This window comes from Leuresthes tenuis, unplaced genomic scaffold, assembly GCF_036924035.1.
Source record: "Leuresthes tenuis unplaced genomic scaffold, fLeuTen1.0.hap1 SCAF_17, whole genome shotgun sequence".
Lineage (NCBI taxonomy): Eukaryota > Metazoa > Chordata > Actinopteri > Atheriniformes > Atherinopsidae > Leuresthes > Leuresthes tenuis.
In genome coordinates, this window is record NW_027325371.1 from 12,349,972 (window position 1) to 12,373,767 (window position 23,796).

General features: G+C 38.8%; 2 protein-coding genes across 2 annotated transcripts in view; one reads left to right on the forward strand and one right to left on the reverse strand.

The window, feature by feature from the left end:
• Positions 1 to 23,796, forward strand: part of LOC140274018 (transcription factor Sox-9-like) — a 411,498-nt gene that overhangs the window by 231,165 nt on the left and 156,537 nt on the right. The window lies entirely within an intron of this gene.
• On the reverse strand, positions 18,058 to 21,868 carry LOC140273077 (transcription factor Sox-8). The gene is made up of 3 exons (XM_072368604.1): positions 21,185 to 21,868; positions 20,578 to 20,813; positions 18,058 to 20,415 (listed from the first exon to the last, which is right to left on the reverse strand). Exons 1-3 carry the CDS (start codon positions 21,598 to 21,600, stop codon positions 19,670 to 19,672), a joined length of 1,398 nt encoding a protein of 465 aa, XP_072224705.1. The 5' UTR covers positions 21,601 to 21,868; the 3' UTR covers positions 18,058 to 19,669.

The following is a 23,796-nucleotide window of genomic DNA, read 5'->3' on the forward strand; positions in this document are numbered from 1 at the left end:
ACTGGTGTCTTCTTCATTCAAGATCTGACAAACATTGAAATAGACAAAGAGAGGATCTTAAGCGATGTTGACTGTGCAGCAATAGTGAACATGTGACTTTCTGTACCGGACAGTGGACGTAACAAGACATGTTTCTCACCAGAGAAACCTGCTGCAGAGAAGTGTTGTTTTTATTTTCATGTGGACTGGGGGCAGTTCGTTACACTGTGAACTCTAACAATCCTGTTATGTAATCATTGTTTCCCGGCACTGATGACGTCCTCCAACTCAATGGCAAATTAAAGGTGTTCTGTTGCAACTAAGATTTGTGAATCACCCACACCATACAAATACTGTGAATTCCCCGATTACTGCGTTCATCACAGTAGCAAATCATAACCTCGATTTCATATTACACCCTTTCTGATCAGTTCAACCTGTAAGCCACCTCTACTTTTAAATTTCTTTGTTTTCAAAATGTAGATTGTGATGAAATTTGTTGTTCTCACCCGATATTTAGTGTTTTCAGGCCTTATGTAATACCTTTGTGTTTTGTGTTCATATTGCAGTTACCACAATTACAATTACCATTGAATAATGTACTACGATGTCTCTGTGATGTGTCGTGAAGAGGGTTTGATGCATCGTATAAAGCAGAGAGCCATTTCTTGGTGACTGTCTCTTATTTACTGACTCAAATGTCTGCCGATTGACAAGTGATGGCTCCAGCTTTCAGAGTAAACTTACTGATTATGCTAATTGGTAATATATTATGTATCTTTAGCGTTGATGCTGCTCCCCCAGCGGCCCACAGGACATTAGACTGCACAAGCCACCACAGTCTGATATATCTTTTAAAGTCAGAAAGTAATCAGCTTTGCCAAGAGGACACTGATTTGCAATTTTCAGTGACTTATCTTTGTTTTAGCAATATCTGACTTTTGATCCAGATTGTTGGTAAATATTCCCATATTTACATCATCTGCTTGTATCCATGACAACAAGGACTCAGATGGAAGCTGTTGCTATGCACTGCTTTCAGTATACCGTGATCTAAGGGTTGAGGAAATTGTCTGTTCCAGGTGCTTACCTCTTCTTCTCTGCCTCCCCTCTGAGCTTGTAATTTCTCAAACAATATCCTGTACACGCTTGGCAGCACACAGAGTCAGAGATTGAGCTTAGTGCCTGGATGCTCTTCACAGCAGATTTTTTTCTTTTGCGTTTGTTGGTAGTGTTGTCCGCTAACAAATTGCAGTTAACTTTTAAAAAAGATAACCTCAAACATCCATTTAGTCTTTGCAGCAGTTAAAATGGATCAGCAGCTGGCAATAAAAACTTAGTTTAAGTGGTTATCTAGACAATTTAGGCTGTTCTTCAGCTAATATATGGAAAGAATATGATGTGATTTAATAAAAAAAAACAGTTGGCCTCCTTGTTCACTGTTTCTGTGATTGTCATAATGCAGTCAATTCATTGATTAGAAAATCAATCAAAATAAGCGCTGATTAGTTCTTTAGAGCAAATTTCATTAGGGTCTCCAGATTTTTATATTCAACTGTTTGCAGCAGTGGGTGAAGTGGAAGAAGTAAAACAAATTAAAAAATGAGTCTATTAGAGTTTATATAAACAACTCAAAACAATTCTGACTTATTTCATATTGGAGACTGGCTTAGATTGCATGAGGTCACATGGTCTGGTTTTTTGTCTTTTTGATGTCATTAAACTTTTCCATCCAACTTTTGCTATGTTACATTTCTGTAAACCACAATTACCTAAAATGTGCACATTGGTTTTTTTTCCTTTCTCTGTTTTAGCTTGACCTTGACCTTTAGCTTGACCTTGACCAGTTCCATGTCATATGTTTATTTTCCCTTCCTGTCCTTATTTCTTTGGCAGATTGCTGTTATTTCATTCTATTAGTTCAGTTCTGCTCAATTCTTCCTCTCATTGTTTTGTGTTTTTAGATTCCTCTTTTGTTTTTCCTGCAACAGGTTTTTTTTTTTAGTTAGAAATAAAACTGACCACATAGCCACCAGCCTCCTTTTGCAGCTTGCTTTAGGTCCAGTTTCATACAAAAATCTGAAAGTTGATCCTATTCTTCTGAGCACAATATACTAATATATATATTTAGGGAATTTCATTATACCTGGCACGTTCAGACGTATTATTGGATTAAGGATCATTTTAAATTGTTAAATTAAAAAACAAAAAAGAATGAAGGCTGTAGTTAAGGCAAAACAAATTATAAAATAATGAAATATTCTGTTCAAAAAGGTCAACTTCAAAGTGACATCATGATATTTGGCCATAAAACATTTCTGGCCATCATTAAACAGCTTAACGCAGTTGCATATCAGCAATGAATGTAAACTGCAGATGACTGGCTGATGGAGGCAAGCGATTATATGGTAATTATCCTTTGAATCCTGACTGCAGAACTTTAACAGGCCTTTAATAAGTAAGTATTGATCTCTGTTGGGCTGCCATTGGGGCAGTGTCAAGCTAGATAATGAGATGTTCGACAGTTTAATTTTCTGATTCTTGCAGTTACTGTCAAAGCACATAATGGGGTAGATTGATTTGCAGAAATTTGACTTGATGTTCTGCTGGATATTAACGAATTCACCACTTTTGGCATTCATTTTGAGTGGCGAGACTGACTACTTGGTTAAGGTTCATGATTCATTCTCCTCCACTGTAGCTTTGACTTTGATCTCTACAACTACATATTAGAGTAACTGTCTTTTAAGCTCCTAATTGTGTTAGTAAGTTACTAACCTTTAGTGAACAGACATTAAAGGACAAATTGCATGTTTGCAACTCCACTTACTTACAGTGTTGTATGTTATATGTACTGTAATAACATTTGTTTTTGCACACTATGAAAGTTGTGTACACTATGACAAAATACAGCTTGTCAATGATATAGCATAAGGAAGAAACCCAAAGCTATGATGGGTTTAACAATAAGAAATAAAGGTCCACACAACATTTTTGATTCTTGAATGTTTGAGAATGTGATTGCACAAGCACACGACAGACCGCAGCCTTATAATCATGACCCTAGTAGGCATCAAACAGACCAAGAAAATCATTTATTAGAGAGAAATCAATTTGAGGTGAAAGGTGATCCAGTGGAGAACTGAGCTGGTGTTACCATTATGTTACATTACTGTACGTGTGCCATCACACAAAAGAGTAAATCAAAGATGGAGGTGGTCTACTGCAGGTACACACACCCAAGAATTAGCTGGTGAATTTGTCATATCACATACTGTATAACAAAGCAATGCTACATTTTACTGGGCCATTGAAGTCAGAAACAGAGAAGTCGGACCAAGACACAGAGAGTAAATCCAGAGAACCATTTGCAAACTATTAAATCAAGAAAGAACACTTAAAGTGTAGTTTCCCTCTGTCAAGCCTTATCTTTCGCCACACTGTTTTCTTGTCCCTCAGTTTCATTTACTGGTGTCCTGGCAGCCTGATGTGGTACACTGCCTGGAGGGAACTGCTCTCTGCTATCAATCTCACACAGTTATCCCAGTTATCCCAACTGGAACCCCATCAAATCCCTGGGCACATAATCTCCTTGCCTAAAAGGAGAGACACACTGTCACATTTTGTGCTACAGTGTTGGTCCCGTCCCATCTCTTCTCCTTTAGTTCCGACAAATTGAGGCTGGAATTTCTTCAACCGGCACGAACACAGTAATTCACAATGACGAAAATCACCAAAAAGAGTAACTAACATCATCACAAATATAGAAACCTCCTATACAAAACAGAGCACTGAAGCAGAGCAGCGGAAGCAGAGAAACATTTTTTGGCAGCACAGAATGATTATGTTTCTTCTGAATGTCTCCATTTATGTCTTTATCTGAAGCTTTTCAAAAACACATTTCTAAAAAACAATCAAATGAAATAATTTAAGTGTAAATACTTAAAAACACAACCTGCATGTCTCACTGTAAAAAAAACTAATATCTGGAAGGCCTGACAGCTTTATGTACCGCAGCCTAAGAACACCCTACACCCTCCCTATTTTTGACCACACATGCACAGCATTAAAAGAAATAATGATTAAAAAAGAGAGAAATGCTGTAAAATTACAAAACCACCAGATACTGAAAACATGCTGAAGAAAGAACTAATGCATGCAGAAGAAAAGCAGATGTTTCTACAAGACACAGAATAATTGATGAAAATTGATGGGACGCTTTAATGTTGCCACAATGACTTGTAAATTAACCAGAATGGCCATCCAAGCTCTGCCTTGGGGAATTTACTAAGTAACAGATATATTGCTGTTTTGAAATCAGAAAAAATTCTTGGCTCATGATTTTGACAATATTCCATATATCTGATGTCAATATTCTAGTGCTTTGCAAAACTTTCTTATCTTCTTGCTGTTTTAGTTTTTTTTCCTGAAAACTGTTCTCAGGATTTTTCTGGGGTCTTTCCATCACAACGTTTACATCGCAGAGAGAGACTGAAACGTGTCTCTTTATTATACCTCAGCAACAGGTCCTTCAGCTATATTTAGAACACGACTTCTGTGTTTATTTGTAGGAAGATCTAAAAGAAATAAGGTGAAATTAAATCAAATTAAAATCATATGAACTAGATGAACTATCATAAATCATTTTAAAGACACAAAGACATGTTGTTATCTGACAAATAACCCAACTCGTGTTTGCAATTGGACTTATTGCTCAAATTAACTTTATCAGTGGCTATTAGTGTTGTTTTAATTTGTGCACTTAGATGTCACTCCTCTCTGTAGCTATTCCTCTAAATTCAGAGGAACTTTATGGTCTTTTGGAATAACACCATCCATATGTTGCTAGGGTAAGCAGCACTGTGCAAACAAGATAGGCAACTAGGCCCAACAGTGGTTCATATGAGGGTAATTTGGCAAGATAAAACTTAATGAGGCACCACTTATCATTGCTGATATCATTCATAGAACCCAGGAAATGAATGGAGATGTTTGGCAAATCAAATTGGATAATAAATCTAGATTGGGATTCCAATCATATGTGAATTCTGTGTGAGGGCTTGACAGAGCGGCATATTCTATTTTTTCTTTTAAGTCATTTTTTTTTAGAAAAGCTTTACTGAGGACCTTTCTGATGTTTTGTAATTTTGGAACGCCACACCAGCTTTTACAATGAATTCTGTGATTAGTGTTGAAATCAAAAGTCTGTTTTTCAGCAATTTCTGAAAAAAGTGAGAAAGTTTTTATAAAGTAAAGGCTAACCTCATGTGTAATGTGTTCGTTTTGCCACTTGGTGGGGCAACAGACCCCAGGATCAACATACATCCATTTTAAGTGCTGTAGTGCCATCTTGTGGTCAACACCTTGAAGGATTTTGACACGGTTTCCAACGCCTGTCCTGCGGCTTTTGAATGACAAAATGTATCTTTATGGAAATACATTTATCATTAAGTACACATATTTATGTCATTGTTAAGTAAAAAATGTACATGAATAATTTATGAATGTAATGCTTTGCTTTATATTCTTTAAGGGGGTCATATTACTCAGCTGTGACTCCTTTCTGTGGTAACTGAGAGAACAGGTGGAAGTGGGCCTCTTCTTTCTGGGGAAAATCTCCTTCTCCACTGAGTAGTTCTAACCACCTGTGGGTCTTATATTTTCCAGGAGAAAGTGAAGATGACACACAAATTCCTCATGCTGAGCTGTAAGTTGATCATTTTCCAGTTTGATACCACTTCCCCAACTGCCCAGGGGAAGTGTGAGAGAGATGGGTAACAAAAGTAAGAGATACAGTGGGTGTTGAATGTTTAGCTGTTACAAGAGACTTTATTGGGAGTGGGATCAGTTTATGAGAAAGCTTGGGTTGGAATGAAGCAAGTCTTGGTTCACTCTAAATTTAGTGTTTCACGAATGAGTGTTTATTACAAAATTTGGATATTTATGGGGGAGAGACAGTGAAAGCGAGGCAGCTATGAGGGAATTGTATTTGAGGTTACTTTGGCACTCGTGACATGGAGGGTGCTGCATGTAAAGAGGTTGAGCCTCAGCTGTTGTTATGAACTAAGGACCTGGCTGACTGGACAGCTGCAAGGGCCAAGAAAGCAAAAGTTATTACGGTGCTGAGCAGTTGTCTTGTGTTGAGCCACAGAATGTTATTATAGCTGAAGGTGCATACAATGAAAGTGAGAAAGAGTTGTGTCTTTCTGGTCTCTTATCATCTCACTAATGTACACTAATGTGAAAAAGGTTATTTCAATCTTGTGGTTTTATGTAACAGGACATAACAAAAAATCCTCTGGTGGTCCTTACCCTTATTACTTGAAGCACAGAAAATACACCTCAGATGAACAACAAGGTATGACACAGTTTAGTTTTTGCTTGAACATATAGTAAACCAACTTATAGAATTAACTGCACCCAATGATCCTGTAACTTTTACAGCCACGTTTATCCCTTTAGCAGCAATAACTGTAATCAGTCTCTCACAAGGCTGTGGAGGAACAGTGGCCCACTGTTCTTTAAAATGTGTCAGTTTAATGAGTTTTACAGGCAATTGTTAATGCACAGCTTTCTTATGGTTCGAGCACAGCATTTTAGTCGGGTTAGGACACCTTGATTCTTTTCTTTTTCAGTGAATGTGTTGTAGATTTTTATTGGTGTGCTTGGGATCATTGTTTTGGTAAATAACTGAAATCAAACCAAGCTAAAAGTGTTGGACAGATGGCCTCACATTTGACTTTGGAATATTTTTTTTATACACAGGAGTTCATAATGGAATCAAAAAGCATGTTTGCATGGCAAAAAAAACAAACAAAGAAACACAAAAGAAAAAATATTGGTAATGATCATTTGCCTTTGTCTGATCAAATCTGTTGAAAAAGTAGTTTTTAAATGTATGTATGTAGGCCGACCAAAATCCTACAAAATCAAACTTCTCTAAACTGGACAAACACATCCAGATAATGTGGTTTTAGCTCAATGTTGCTCAAATGAGTCTCAGCACTCTACACATGCTGTAAAGTTCCATCCTTCTGCATCTTTTGATGTATGCCATTACAAGGACATTTACAGTAGTTGTAGCCAATAGCTCAACTCAGCTTTACATGTAACTGTGCTGAGGTGTCCCGGTCCTGTGCTGCAAAACAAGTCCAAATCATCACCCCTCAATCACTGTGCTTGACAGTTGATTTGAGATGTTTGTGCTGATAAGTTGTGTGTGGTTTTCAAATGTGATGTTGTGCATTATGGTCAGAAATTTCCACTTTAGTCCCATTGCTCCAGAAGTGTTGTGGTTTATTCAGATACAACTTTTCAAACCAAAGCAATGATTTCATTTTAGAGAGAAGAGGCTTTTTCCCCTCTGCTCTTCCAAATCAGCCATTTAACATCCTAACTGAGGCCTGTAGCGTCTGAAATGCAGCTCTTGGGTTTTTTTTACTAGTAGGCATAACACAATCTGGGATATCCACTCCTGGGAAGATTGTCAAATGTCTTCAATATCTCTAATTTACGCATCATCACTGTAGAATGAGGCTGCACAGTGGTGTGGTGGTTTGCATTTTCTACCCTTGTATGTGTTGGTTTTCTACAGGCACTCATGCTTGTGAACATAAATTATGTTATGGTTGTTGTTCTCATTTGTCTCAGTTGGGCTTGTAATGGACTGACAACCAGTCCAGGGTATACCATGGCTATTGCCCAGTGGTAGAAAACATATGTAATGGAAATGGTACGGAATGGTATGGAAAAAAAAAGTGGATCAGTGAATAAATTATGGATTTAAAATTGTTTGAAAATAGCTTTATAATCTTTCCCAAATTGATCACTGCTGATGTCTCTCCTCCTTGTCATTGTGTTGGCACACACTTGAATGATTCAGACCAACAAACTACCAAAACTTCTGCTTTTATAAAGGCTCACACTTTTTGATGATCATTTAATCAAGTGCATTTTATTTGCAGCATCTGGCTGCTAGTTACCATCTTAATGTCTATGCAAGTAGTACTGGTGAACTTGGTTAGTCACACATGGTTTCTGCATTTAGACATTTCAGATGAATAAGTAATGACACAATTTAATATATCATGTGTTGTTGCTCAACTGAGGTTTTTTATTCATCTTAGACCTGGTAGAACCAGATATTGTTTTTTGTTACTTCTTGATGTACAAAACCTTAGAATTGACAGAGGACCAACTTTTTATAACATACTATAGTATAGCTATATATATAACCATATATATATGCTTTTACTTATCTTTACAGAGTATACATATACATACATACTCCACATATGAAGAATATTGCTCTTAAAGTCTAAGCCAAACATGTCTTCCATACATCAAATAGTTTATGGAGCACACAAACGCTTGTCCTAATGCAGCTTTTCTGTAATTAGATTTGTAATAGCTAAATGTATTAGCTTCATATATTCGATTAAAAAAAAAGCATGTGATATGCATGCATCTTCCTATCCTCATGGATGCAGTTTGATGATATTATATGACTGTGGGTTGTATTTTGACAGAGATGGACTGTAGCCCTCAAATTTGGGGGAAATCCCTTCAACTTTCGTGCCAGAAAGCAGTTGCTTTGCAGCCAAATCAGGTGCCCTGGAAAAATCTCAGAGGAGAACTGGGGACAAGAGAGTGGGAGGTGGGGAAGGCGGTAGTGAATCTGGGATGAAAAGCAAGTGATACCTTTGTCATGGTGGTGCCAACATGCCTTGTGATGAAAATCATGAGTGATATCAGGAAAGTCCCTGCAGAGCAAAAACCTGGGTTACCAAAGGCTGTTCTTTACCTTGGAGGAAATCAAGATCACATTTTGATGATATTCATTTATTTTTTATTTTTTCAAGTTATGATAGAGAGGGGGGGGGACGATCGGGCTTCAGGATGAAGAGGGAGTCTTGAATTATGGACGATTGAAAGCTTTTCTGGACTGGGTTCAAGAAATGCTGACGAAGCAAGACTAAACATTACAAACCACAGTTGAAAGATATGCACAAGTGCAGGCTTTCCATCCACTCCTGTTGCACTAGGATTAGTCTCATGCCGGGAGACCAGCTACACTTACCAGTGTGCTGCCTTACACATATGAACAAATGCACAAACGCACTTTACATGTGTACACTATCATGGGTAAGAAAGAGGAAGGGCAAAGTTGTGAAAAAATAGTCAAATGTAATTGGAAAGTGAAAATTAAGATATGTAGATTCCTTTGTAACCAAAGAAGCAGCATAAGTGAAGTCATTACCAGGCTGCAGAAGGACCAAAGACATTTATTGTAATGCTGTCTATAAATGTAATATCAACACATTAAAACACAACACATTATTTGATTGTAGAGTAGCAAAGGATAGACAAGACTACTGTATTGATTAAGATTGTAAATAGTTTTATGAGGATTTAATTTTTTTTTTGAAAGCATTGAATATGTGGGTTGTATAACTTGATTTTCAATGAAAACATTTCAGAAATAGTTGATAAGACAGCTGCTCTTGAAAGAATCAGTTAACTTTTACACCAACATGTATTGCTTAGATTTTAAATGTGCACCAGTCAAGAGTCACAATGTCCTGGTGCCATATAGCATCCTGGATTCTTTAGGACATGCAGTGTTGGTTGAGATGTTCTTCTTATAGTTAATATACCTAGTTACTTCCAATTTAAATCTTTGCTTTTTGCAGATACATGGTCTAAATTCAGTGAATTCATCCATTATTGTATGAATTTTTAACCTCCAGTAACCTCCCCCTGCTACTCTTCTCAGGGATATCACTCTGCAAACCAGTGAAGGATCTGTTTTATTTAGAAGAAAAAAATACCTCCCAAACTACAGATAATTTTTCACATTCAATCACAAAATCCCTGGCCCACTTCAACACAGCCAGATTCTGCAATGATAGCTATACTGGTTAACTGTGCACCTGTGTATCTGAGTGTGTATATATCATAAAATCTTTTGATCTTTAGCATCTGTGTTTTAGCACTGGAGAGGAGAGACAACCCTGAATGCATTGTAGGTGAAAGAGATCAAATGTGAATCCTCAATGAGATGAACTTTAGCTTCCCAAAGAACAAAGTTAAAGGAGATTTTCTTCCAAATCAAATGAAGGATACATTTGGTAACATATGCATAAATCATGTTGTTAGAGGATATTGTGCATGTCTGAGAGTAAAAATACTATTACAATATATAGTATATACTATATAAATATAGTGTAGTATAGTTACTATGTAAAGTAACATTTTCTTTTTTCATTAGAAGGCTTTAGCATATTCCCTCTGGCTCATTCCACCTCCAAAAAAAACATAAAAACTGAGGCAGTGCAGGGGCCAGTTGAGCACTGCACCCCTATCTATAAAGGTTCAACAATACATTGGAAGCTCATTGGAACCATTAATCATTCGTCTTTTTGGGAGAAACTCAATTTCCCCACGTCACCTGTCTTACAGACTGTCAAAACCCCACTTTGTCTTCTGTCTGTCCCTGTCTTTCATATGTTTAGACCTTTAGAATTTAACACGCCCATTACTTCATTGCCATGTGACATCATGGCTCGGCCATTAAGACAAATGTTCATTTTAATCTCTTTTTCTCTCAATGAAGAGTGATGCAGCTAGCTTGGTTGTGACATGTGACTGGAAGTGGCATGTATGATGACAATGGAGCGTTTCTTTTGACTCTTGGCTGAAGAACTGAGGAGATACTTGTGAAGGAGACTTTTATCTTTGGTCATGAGGGAATTTAGCATCCAGCGCAAAATACATCAAATATGAGATTTAAATTGTTTAATTGAATCATTTTGTGTGGTGTTTTTTCTGAACACACAGCTAGCAAACTGCATGGTGACTGTTCAAATAGGCTGATGTTTGATTTTGGGTTTGTGTTGATTTTGATCCCAAACCAGGCCGATTATCCAGGTCGGTGGTTCTGGCTGTGGATGTTCTTAGTGAGTCTCAGCATAATGCGTATTCCTGGCCCTCCTGAAAAATAAACACAGTGCTGTCAAACGTTGTTGTTTCACTATAAAATATCGTGTATATAATTGTCACTGACTGTTGTCATGTTGACTCTCAGGACAGGGAAGAAATGGTGGAGCTTGACCAAACCAAACATTACCTTGAGGAATAAGGGAGTAGAAACAGCAGGGCTGGCAACCACAGACTCTCGTTTTACCCCAGTCTTATATTATGAACTGTTTGTGGTCAAGGTTGGTCTTCCCAAATACAAATTCCATCTTTGACCATTAACATACAGGGATCCATTCCTTCCTTCTTGTGCGAATGACATCACAAAGCACCAAGTTTGGAGTGTCAAACAAGCTAGCACGACTGTGAAGTTTGAGTATGCTTTATCATTGCCTTCAAAAAGCAAACACACTGATCTAATTTTCATTCATTCAAATCACTATCGTCCTTTGCTCATCCAAATATAGCTTGCTGCCTCTATTTGCATCAAGCAGCATTTGCTGCGGCAGTCAATCAAACTGGTTTCCAGCAAAGAGATGGAAGACATTATCACACACTGATCCAAGGGACTTTCTCTTCCTTCATGTCCTTTCTCTTCTCCTTTCAAGGTTAAGCAAATTGTCAGGCTGTAGGAGCCAGAGCATTCTGCAGAGGGTGACCTCTGATACCACGGTGAGGTTTGTTGCTCTCACCATAGCTCTACCATTATGAAGTTTGCAGACCACTAAAAAGCAAAGGCCTCCTCTTGAAATATACCCTTGGTCTCAGTTCCCCAGCCTTCCCCAGGGACTGCGGCCTTGATGAGGCCACAGTCCCAGGAAAACAGAGGGGTTCTCAAAAGGAGAACTGCAGCATCATGGTTGTTTCACTACTACTTGTGTTTATTATAGTCCTGTTAGGATCAGCTGCATGATCAAGTTTTTGGGTTTGCTGTTGGGTCTAAAACGTTAAGGAGACATCAGAGAGGGGCAGCTTGTTGGTTTATGGATGTTAGAGAGAATCTATTTGATGCTATGTAGTTCTTAGAAGTTGATAATTATCTCCATAATTCAGATTCAGTCTTTAAACTTATTATTTGCAGATCTGTGTGAAGGTTAAATGAAGAAGTTAATAATCCCAGGAAAAAAGGGGATATTCAAAGTGAAAAGTCTTTTCAGCGATAATTAGTGTTAAAACTGGGTGGCTTTCTCCAAAGAGAAAACCTGAACATGTTCACACTGTCAGGACTGTGATAAGCTGTAAGAAAGTAGTGCAAATGCCCTTTCACTCACTTGCTTTTTAGGTCCTCACACAACGCACCTCCCTACTGGCCCCATATTGTTTTATTCTTTGACAATAGATTCAGTTACATAATGAATCCCATCCATATCAAAGGCTGAACCAGGGATTGACTGGCATGGCTCCAAGCTCCTTGGAACAGGCCAAAACCACATGGGAGAACAAACTCTTCCCTATTTTTTCCTCTTCCCCTCTCTACGCTGCTCTTTGTCATACCACAAACGCTATCAAGTGTGAGAGGATCGACATGTGTTGCTGATCATATGCATATTAAATAAATATTGCAATGGTCACCTAATATGTTGCGGTGTACTTTCTGCTTTAGTATGGCTCTGAAACCAGAAAAAGTGCACCCCAGACATGGTTTTAAAATACATTCCTCATGTCACTACACTATATAACCTTGTGAGATCTGCAGGCTTGTGGGGTGTATACACACTAGGAGGGTAGATGGGTTTTGATGGTCTCTGCTGTTTTGTGTGAATCACCATGTTGTACTGGGCGACGAGATTCGATGCTCCCACAGAGTACACTCACACACAGCTCTGCCAACACTGAGCAACATTTAAAACTCCGGGCCTGCTGTCCCTGCTGAATTTTTTGCCAAGCAACTCTGCAAAAAACAAGACAAATATTTTTTCCTCTCTTTCTACCTGAGCTTTTCCAGCCTCCTGTCTGTTTCCCCTTAATTTCTCTCTCCTTCCATAGTTTGTTGTCTCCTGTTCCCTCACGCATTCTTTGTCTCTACTTTTCTACCTCTGCACATCAATAGCATGAGCATTTTGTGGCAAAAGTGCCTCCCACACTCTGCATTCCAGGGTTTTTACAGAACTCTTCTTGCTGGCTCAGTCTTCCTCTCTTCTATTCTGTCTCATTGGTGGCAGAGGAGTGCAACTTGTGTGGGTGTTAGGGCTGTGGGACAGGGTAACAATGTGAGTGTGTGTAGGGGGGGGGGGTAATAATATGCTAATTCATTGCCCTTAATTACATCAGCCAGAAGAGAGATTCCCTATTTGACATAACAATTTTGAATTAATGATTGTGAGCATCACTCAACCTAAAGTCCTTGCTCTTGTTGCTTTATATTAAAGCCATTAATTAATTGATGCTAGTCTATACACATCAAAATTAATTTTATAACATACATGCAGAAGTAAATTATTTTTTCATTTATGTCTTCACTTCAATTTTAAATAGAAGAAACATTTGCTTACTGAAGTCAATCTATCCAATGCCCGTCTACTGAGAACAAAACACATGATCATAAACTCAATCAAATGAGAAGGGAGACAGAAATTGAAAAGGTTTGAGATTAATTAACTTCAAGTAAAGATCCACAAAGTACATGATTACCGAACAATGCCACAGTTCAACAAAAGCAAAAAGCTGTGACAATGAAAACACAGCCTCAGTTACTAATCAACAAGTCTTAAAGCCGTGGAAATAAGATGAGCAGCTATGCTGCCACCCCATTCACAAACGAGATGTGCCAAGAAAAGTGAAAAGGAGAGAACAAATGAAAAAAGAAAGTGAAAGACTGTGGACAACTGTTCAGGGAACTGAACATGACCAGATGTCAAAGTGTTTCTGTATTTTATTTTTTTTTCTAGTTTTCTTTAAAAAAAATGTTTAAAAAACTCCACCTGCTGTGTGCAGATGAAGCCTACTTATCGATCGTCAAATGTACAATACCGAGCATTTGTTGTACTTTCACTGGAATGAAAATGTGTCTTTTTCCCCCACAAAAGTAGTAAAAGTAGTATATATCAATATAATTCTGTTGTGCAGTAATCCCTCTGATCTGGCCCTTGATCATTTTGGTTGAAACTCCTCTGATAAATATTTACTTCTTTTTTTTTTCTTTTTTTTAAACCCAGTTTAAGCCTAAGATTTTAAAATTCATTATTCAAAAGATTCAAAAGAGCTTTATTTGTTGATCCTTCTTAAGTTATTAAGAAACATTTTCATCCTCAAATCACAAACAGATGGCAACTGTATAGACATTTAAAGCAAAAGCATTTTGTTTGGATTTGTAAAATCAGATGTAATTTGAAGAAATCATTTTTTTTCTCAAACATATTACTTTTGTTTAAGGTTCTCAGATCCTAACGAGAGCTGATTGATTTAATTACTAATGGACAAACAGGAAACTTTGGTGGAGCCAGAATCAGTTCAGTTGCATTTTTCGATGTTTGAACTTTATTTTACTTACTTCTGCTTTATGCTGGCCAATCCATGAGGAATTGAGGAAGTCAGTGTTGGTTCTGTCTGCAAACCTGTTTTGCTTGGCCTCGTTCTGTCAGCAAATACAGGAGACACCATTAATAAAATCCCTAATTTAGCGAAAAGAACAGGGTAAAAGAAGGGCTAAATAAGCCTCAGGAAGGCACTTATTTGGGTGGAGTTGCTAAAACTTAGCTGGATATGATTACTTTGGATGTAGAGAAACTGTTGCAAACAAGAGGGTCAGACGGCTTTTCTGTAAGAAGCTGCTACTGTATGCCATTTTGACTTGATCTAAACACGTACAAATACTCAACTGTTGCAAATTTCATAGTGAAATAAACTAAAATGTATTAATTTAAGGTGTCTTAGGTCATTTCCAACTTAACAAAAGTTAAGGAATTGAAATTACAGTAGCTTTCACAGGATAGAAAATTTTAACTAAATCTGCTACACAGTTAAGTTTATTCTATCATTTACTTTCAGGCAAAAGAGCTGGCATCAGGGATGGCACCAGTTGACTGAAGGCTGAAAGGTCAGAGAACGTAGATGAAAGTGCATCAAGTGGAATGAGGCTGGGTCAGATTCAGCAGTAGGCAATAACCATGCTTTATGTCCGCTTAATTTCCCTTGCAAATCAGTCTTACATTCTTGGAGTTTTCACAGTTCCCAGCTCCCTCTTTTTTCACTAAAACATGCCCTGAGTCACCCAGGCTCATTAGGCAGGATGAGACTATGACCAGGCGAGGTGTCCCGTTCCTAACAATGGGATGTGGTCAGGTGGTGGAAGCACCAGTTTTGCTGGGTTCATCTTAATTTTCCTTTCATGTTCTGTGGGCAAGAACCCACAATTCACTCTTCCAATAAGCCCATCCCTCTATCAACAATGAATTTGACAACTGGAATGCAGTGTAGCCACAAAATGGCAGCAGAAAAATGTATTTGTATATTTTGTTTTTTATGTATGAACATCTACAGGCACAGACTGCTGAAGTACAGTATTTGTGCGCCACAGATTTGAAATATTATTTACCGGTGTATAAACGGTTTAGATAGTTGCTACTGCAGCTTAATTCATGTAAGGTGCATTCATTCATTCAGTATACCGTGCTAATTTAACTCACTGTGAAGTTCCCCCACTGCAGTTCATTTCTTAGCTATTTACAGTTGGGCTTTCAAGAGTCCCAATCAGAAACTGTGGACAAGTTCCAGGGAAACTGGACCCAAGCACCCTGAAGAGCCTTTTTGCCTCACTTTTATTCACTCCTGTTCTTTCTCAAGAGTTCCTCCTGAAAGTATTTGGCAAACACTTGTGAAAAAAAAAGAGTTTGAGGGAAGAAAAACAACAAGTCGTTCTTGAGCCACCCACACCCCATCTGCTGTGGTATTATCTTCTTTTATTATCTACAGATTATGTGCGCTGATATTATTTCTGCAATTTGGTCTGGTGGTCATTGTGGTTGTTGTTCTTGTTGTTTTTTGTTTGTGGAGTGCTGTGATATGAGACAGCAAGGGGGGGTGGAGGGTGCGGGGATCCTCCCCCATGTGCATCTAATCATCCATTCAGGACTCTCTTAATGGCTTGTCAGTTCCCCTTGCCCTTCCATTTTCTGTCCAATTAATTCCTTTCTAGCTCTCCGGATAAAGGGACACAATGGGCCCCTCCACAGCATAATGAATCATTAAAATTCAGCAGCGCGGCCCTGGCACTTGGCTTCTCCCTGGACTGGTTAGGGAAGGCTGCTTGGCATGCATGCCAGGGCCAGAGTGAGCATTCTACCCACTGGACCAGATGAGATAGGATCTCTCCTCATTCCTTTCTTGTTGGTGATTTAAGGAAAAAAATCTGAACTTGACCATTTTGATAAATAGCCCTTTAACAAGTACTAAATGTCAACGAAAGACCCTGAAAAACTAGAGGGTTCAGAAAGTGAAGCCAAAATAATACAAACTATTTATTGCAGTCTTTCTTTCAGACAATTTCTCTCAAGCCTCTAACAGCAAAATAATAATTTATGTTATATATAAACTTGTACAGCCATCAATTTCAATTCAATTCAATTCAATTTTATTTATATAGCGCCAGATTACAACAATTGTCATCTCAAGGCACTTAAGTAATATAGTCCAATTCAAGCCAATTGGAATTCAATTCATTGTAATCATAATCCAATTAATTCATATAGAGCTAATTAAAAAAATTAATATCCTAGCTAAGGAAACCAACAGATTGCACCGAAATGTGTCTTCAGTCCAATCTCCCGTCCTGAGCGTGCCTGTGGCAACTGTGGAAAGGAACGACTCCCTTTTAACAGGAAGAAACCTCTGGCAGAACCAGACTCAGGAAGGGTGGCCATCCGCCTCGACCAGCTGGGGTTTGAGAAGACAGAAAAGAGGGAAAAGAGGGGGGAAAAACACCATAACGCCATTCAAAGGATATCTGTTGGAACAGGGAAACATAGGTTAATAACCACAATAATGTCACATGTACATAAAATCAATTTTGAAATTAAACAGGGGGAAAAAGAGAGCAAAGTGAGGAAAGGTGTGACAGATGAGGTCCCCCAGCAGTCTAAGCCTATAGCAGCTTAACTATGGGATGTTTCAGGATTACCTGAGCCATCCCTAACTATAAGCTTTATCGAAAAGAAAAGTTTTAAGCCTAATCTTAAAAGTGGAAAGGGTGTCTGCTTCCCGGACATTTACTGGCAGCTTATTCCACAAGAGAGGGGCCTGATAACTGAAGGCTCTACCTCCCATTCTACTTTTAGAAACTCTGGGAACAACAAGTAAACCTGCAGTTTGGGAGCGAAGTGCTCTGTTAGGAAAATATTGTACAATGAGATCTTTAAGATATGATGGAGTTCGGTCAGTAAGAGCTTTATATGTGAGGAGAAGAATCTTAAATTCTATTCTGAATTTAACAGGGAGCCAATGAAGAGAAGCTAAAACTGGAGAAACATGATCTCTCCTGTTAGTTCTCATCAGAACTCTGGCTGCAGCATTTTGGATCAGCTGGAGGCTTTTCAGAGAATATGTGGGACAGCCCAATAATAAGGAATTACAGTAGTCCAATCTTGAAGTAACAAATGCATGAACTAGTTTCTCTGCATCACCTTGAGACAGGATGTTCCTGATTTTGGCAATATTACGAAGGTGAAAGAAGGCAGTCCTAGTAACCAGTTTTATATGTGCGTCAAATGATAAATTCTGGTCAAAAATAACTCCAAGGTTCCTCACTGTAGAACTAGAAGCCAAGGAAATACCATCTAGAGTAACTATATAACTAGACAATTTCTCCCTGAAGCGCTCAGGTCCAAAGAGAACAACTTCAGTTTTGTCTGAATTTAAAAGCAGACAGTTCTGAGTCATCCAGGTCTTTATGTCTTTAAGACAGGCTTGTAATTTCAATTTGAATGTGAAATTATTCAGTAATCAGAGAGAAGATGATAATTCCCTAGAAGTCTCACTCATTTTCATATGGCTTACAGTGCAAATGTAACAATGATGAATATGAACCACTAGTATGTAGCACAAAGCAAAACAAGCAATTACATTTTTTCTTTTTCTTTATTTTTTCACAAATCATCTCCAAATATACGGTATTTAACAACAAAAATGTACACGTTGAAACTAAATATGAACGTAAAGAAGAACGACAAATACAAATATCAAGAAAAAGTATTTTATTTTTTTTAAAAATGGTCAGCGGATGAGTTAGCTGTGCATGTGCGAGTGAAACTCTAGTTAATAGTACAACAATCATTTTCACAGCCTTTTTAAAGAAATGATACACCATTATGATATACAAAACGCAGGTCTGTAGACAAAACTTGGAGCATGACGCTCTGCACATTTTTCATTTAGCATGTCACAGAACATCACAAAACCAAGGCTGCAAGGAATGATTTCAAATTAAGGACATAATGAAGAGCAAGTTTACTGTTGGAGTCTGTTGTGTAGATTGTGTGCTGCCTGAAGTTTGTTAATAATTACATTTCATTTCGAAATACTGACAAAAAGCATTAGAAGGCACAAAAAACATTTTATGAAAGACTGCAGCAGTGAGTTGGCACTTGATGGTTGACAAGGTAAATATGGGCACATGGGCACAATTAATTTCACTTTCATCTCTAAGTACTCTTATTCGAGTTACGGATAATGTTAAAAGATATTGTTACTGGAAAAAAAGTTGTTTTGGTGTGTACTGTGCCATGGGTTACGTATCCCCTCCAAGAAAATGGCTCACACATGTGTGATGCCACATTATCTCCTAGATACACACATGGATTCATGAACATTCACATATTCTTGTGTTGTCCATATACATATACAGGAGGTCCAGCTGACATGTCACTCAGAGAGTGTGGTGTTATTTTACCCCATTTCCTTTAAGCCTAGATCATGACTAATCGCAATTTGCTAAGCATAGATTTCAAACACCTGTTCTGTCCTGTGCGAGTCTGTTGGTCCCGTCTATTTGCTTTCAACTTGGAATGGTGATGTTTATGGAAATTGGTTTACAACGGAAAAATATTAAATGCATCATATTTGTACTGTCCTTTACCTCATTTACCTTAAAAGTCATTAAAGCAGTATGCTAAATAACCACACACACATTACATGTGTTCATCTACTGAAAAACAAAAACCAATAATGCATGAACATAAATACAAATAAGACTTTTAAAATGACACTAGATTAATTAGGAGCCATTTACTTAAGACTGAACCACTGATGCAAATAGTGTGCTGCATTATAGCTCTGACCATAAATGTAAATTTTACTCTGACTTCACATAACTGGTCCCGTGTATTCTCTTAACTGCACATAGTTGGCCATACCTGTCAGTCCTGCAAATCAGAAGCAGGTCTTTAACCTCAACTGTGCACATGTGTGCAATCTTAAAAACTGGAAGGAAAGGGGGTGTATGGGATGTAGGCTTAGATGGTAGGTCCTCATGGAGGAGTCTGTGGCTCACCAATATCACAATTTCTCTTTGTGAAAAAAGTCTGTACAAGTGTGTTTTCATCGCAACAATATAACTTTGTATAAAATCAGCAGGCACTTTTTCTTGAGTATGTTTTACGTTCAAATGGTCACAGGCAGCCTACAAGCCCCAATACAATTCTCCACCATTAATTTATGTCCTTCATTCATAGTGCATCAAATTGAACGAGTCTCTGGTGCGAATGGTCTGTTTCTGGTCCCCTTAAGGTCGAGACAGAGTGGTGTAGACTGGCTGGTCCCAGCTAGAGGCAGTGGGGCTGTGGGCTGGAGCCATAGACAGACTGTTGAGGATTGGGCTACCGTAGGCCCGTCTGGAAGAGTGGAAGTAGGGGTACTGGTAGAGGCTAGAGGGGTAGCCAGAGTAAGGGTTGTAATAGTTGGAGCTCTGAAGGTCAGTATAGTCACACTGGGAGCTGGAGAAAGAGGCTGCAGCCGACGTGGCTGAGGTGACACAGGCCTGGCTACTGTAGGAGCCGTAATCGGAGTGAGAGGGTGACCCATGGGAGTGCTCACTGTAGTGGCTGGGGCTCAGCTGCTCTGTTTTAATATGGAGACGATGCTGGCCCACCTCGCTGGTGGAGGGAGAAGTGGTGGACATGGTGCCCTTTCGGCTCCAGGATGACCCATTGCTGCCTGTGTGACTGTATGAGGAAGCATAAGAGCTACCGGGCACTGGAGTTGGCCCGTGGTTGTGGTCTGAGGACAATGTGGAGGAGCCTGAGGCATGGCCATTCAGCGGGAGGTACTGGTCAAACTCGTGAACGTCAAAGGTCTCCATATTGCTGATGACATCAGTGCTGAGCTCAGAGATATCTACATTGCTGAAGTCGATGTTTTGCCGGCCGCTGTCAACGAGACGACGGCCGTCATGTTTCAGATCCTGCTTCACTCCATGGTGCAGGTCTGTTTTGGGAGTAGTTGGAGGTGTAGGTGGACCATGGGGCTGCCCTGAAAAGAGAATAGCAAAAATAGTGTTAAGTTTCATCACTAAGAACACGAGCTGATTAAGAAAACTAAAAAAATGAGCTGAAAACTATTCAGCTTTTAAAATAAAATCTTAAAAAGTAGTGTTTTTCTGTATTATTTCTTGAATTGCATTAGTTCATATACCTGCATGTTCAGAGTGGTGGTGTCCATCGGTCATCCCAGCCAGTCCTCCCATTCCTGGCTCAGCTTTATACATATGATGTGCCAGTTCTGCCCCTGAGTCTGAGTCGCTCTGGCCTGGTTTCACATTTTTCCGCCGGCGTGGCTGGTACTTGTAGTCTGGATGATCTTTTTTGTGCTGAACCCGCAGTCTCTCTGCTTCATCGACAAATGGCCTCTTCTCACTTTCTGAAAGCAGGCTAGTGGTGGGAAAATATGCATATGATATGCTGAAATATATTCAGACAAACTAAACAGATTTTAAAAAGTTTAATTATTGCATGTAAAGATCTGCTTTGGAGCTTTTAGTTGCTTACAAGGGGTAAGAAGCACAAGAAGAAACAATGTATAATTTTCCATTCCACTAATCCTCTGAATCATTTTCTCAAAAACAATTGAATTGTTTCAACAGTTGAAGAACTCTAAATTTTGTCAGTGGCATGATGATGGTTTCCGTGATCAAGTCTATAGCCACCTTAAATTATTTTCTTTGCGGTAATTTGATTTTAATGCATAACTACGCAATCTTTAGGTGCATATTTTTGCCCAGAAAGTAAAATAATTTCCTTACCGCCAAAGTTTCCCCAGCGTCTTGCTCAGTTCTGCATTGTGCAGGTGTGGATACTGATCCGCCAGCTTTCTGCGGGCCGCTTGTGCCCAGACCATGAAGGCGTTCATGGGTCTCTTAACGTGAGGTTTATTCTTCAGGGATCCATTCCCCCTCACGGGCATAGGCACCAGGGACCAATCGTATCCCTTGAGGACCTGAGAGACTGCGTCCCGTATGCAAGCTGGGAACCGTTCATCATCCTCGGAGTCCAGCTTCTTGCTCAAACCGGCGAGCAGGGATCCATGGCCGTCGGACCCTGTAGGTGAGGACGGAGCATCGGAGTCGGACTCATCTTGTGACATGGAGCTGTTTGTACCGGATGGACTGCACGGCTGGTCGCTGACACACTTGTCATGCTCCTCTGTCATTTTTAACATTATTCGTTCAGTCCCGTAGAGATAAAAATCCGAAAAAAATTTCTACAATTGAAGATTAAACTCGAACGTTGCCGCTGTATTCAAGCTCTCAGCGGGGCAGCCGGTGCGCCTTTTACGCACGGTGCGCCACAGTAAATTCCTTGAACCGTTTCAGTCAGCACGAGTCCGTTGTTTTCCCTGTTTGTTTGTCTTGTTTTCCTAAGCGCTCGTTGGGGGTGCGGTCGTCAAAGTTGTGGTTCACAATATGAGCTGAGGAGCTACATGTTACAACAACTTGAGCTGGACTTTTAAATCCGTCACCCCACCTTCTGCCTGGGATTGGCTGGAACCAGTCCCCACTTTCTCCCGATTGGTTCAACTTTTTATGTAGGCTTCATTATTATAATGTTTTTCCTTTTTTTTAAACTGTATTTCATGGTTTCTGTTGAAGTTGCACATGATGTTACAGATAATCTGTCACCATTTTTTAATGCTGTTATGAAACCTATTTATACAGAAATTACTTTTTGAAACACTTTGAATGATCAATATTTTTCAGTTATTAGAGTAGAAAAAAATCTCCACAGAATAAACACGAGAATGAGATGTAGAAATACACTTGATATCTTTTTACTCTACTGTATGTTGCTCTCCTCTGGATACCAACATTTACTTTGTTATCATTATAAATGTTATCATTATTAGTGGCAAAGGTTATCAAATGGATTTGCATACTTGTCTATATGAAGAATAAACAGGATGTATGTGAAATGTCCATGTGTTCAAAAAAGGTAAAACAAACTTGTAATGACAAAAACAGTATGGATCTTAAACAAGAATCAGCCATCAGAAAAAATTGTGACATGCTCTAAGTAAAATTAAGACTAATTAAGCATTTAAGAGAATAGTGTAGGGTATTCATATTTTAAAAATATGTGCCTTAGAAGTTTAAAACAACAAATAGCTTGAAACGAACTAATGCATATTTGCATATTATGCCAAGGAAAGTCAGATCTGACAGATCTCATTTTTGCAGGGACAGGATTAACTCTGCTTCCTATGAGGAAGATTAGGTGCTAGTGTGTCTCTTTTAGAAATAATCACTTTTAATTGTGTCCTATCATTTAATGCTGTTTTAGGAAGGCTTAGGGGGTGATATAAAGGCTCCCATATATTTCTTCATTTTAACTGTGTGGGTTAGTGAATTTTATAAAAAGCCAAATTTGAATTTAAACAAATGTCCCTGGTTAAACACTCGTATGTCACTGAACTGACCTCTGGTGAAGTTCAAACCTGACGGGCCCATACGAGCCCCATCGTGGCACTGATAAAAGTTCCAACTTTACACAATAATTCTATTTGGTCCATCCATATGCCACTTTTTACCTGCAGTGAAGCATCTTTTTATGGCACTGAAGATAAATTACAGAGGACAGAAGAGATAAGCAGGTAGACTGAATCACTGCCTTTGTTAAAGGTGTCTTTGTTCATGTATTGTGGGATGATTTTATCACTAACCTCCCCATGAAAAGACAAGCTATGTTTGCACTAGACTTCAGTTTGCTTTGTTTCATGCACACTGTAGGTGGCTGAGGGAAGAGGAGAGTTTGTAATGTGGAAATGATAGAAACTGCAGGAACTGTGATGGCTCACGCCCCAAGGTAAGAGGCTATCATTGTTTGCTCTTAAGGTCACTAATTTTAAGGAGAAAAAAGACATAACTAGAGTGCTTGAATTAAACAAAGTTTGAGCTTGATGTCTTCAAAAGGACAATGACTGCTTTTGTTCAAAATGTAGAACATAATCAACCTTTTTATTTCCCAAATTTTAGTCATAAAAGATAAAATGAAACAGTCACTAAGTCAACCCTTTGCTCTGTTCCTTCCGAGCAGCAGCTGTCAAAGCATTTGGGTCAAGTTCAGTGTGTGTGTTCGTGTGTGGGTGTGTGTGTGTGTGTGTGTTTGTGTCTTTCTGTGTGACAAAAAACAGAAAGACAAGACAACACAGTTAATGCATAAATGCGTCTGGCTTCATTCTGATCTGTATGTGGTCGTGAACCCATAAACTGAGTGTGTATCTGTGATGTGTGTATGCACACGATGTAAGCTGCTGACATGTAGCCTTGTAGGTGCTACATTTAATTCCTGTCACCTGCACCAAAATAAGATTGATTTTTGACAGGTGTAGCATTTATGCTGAATTCTCTGGCTCATGTAT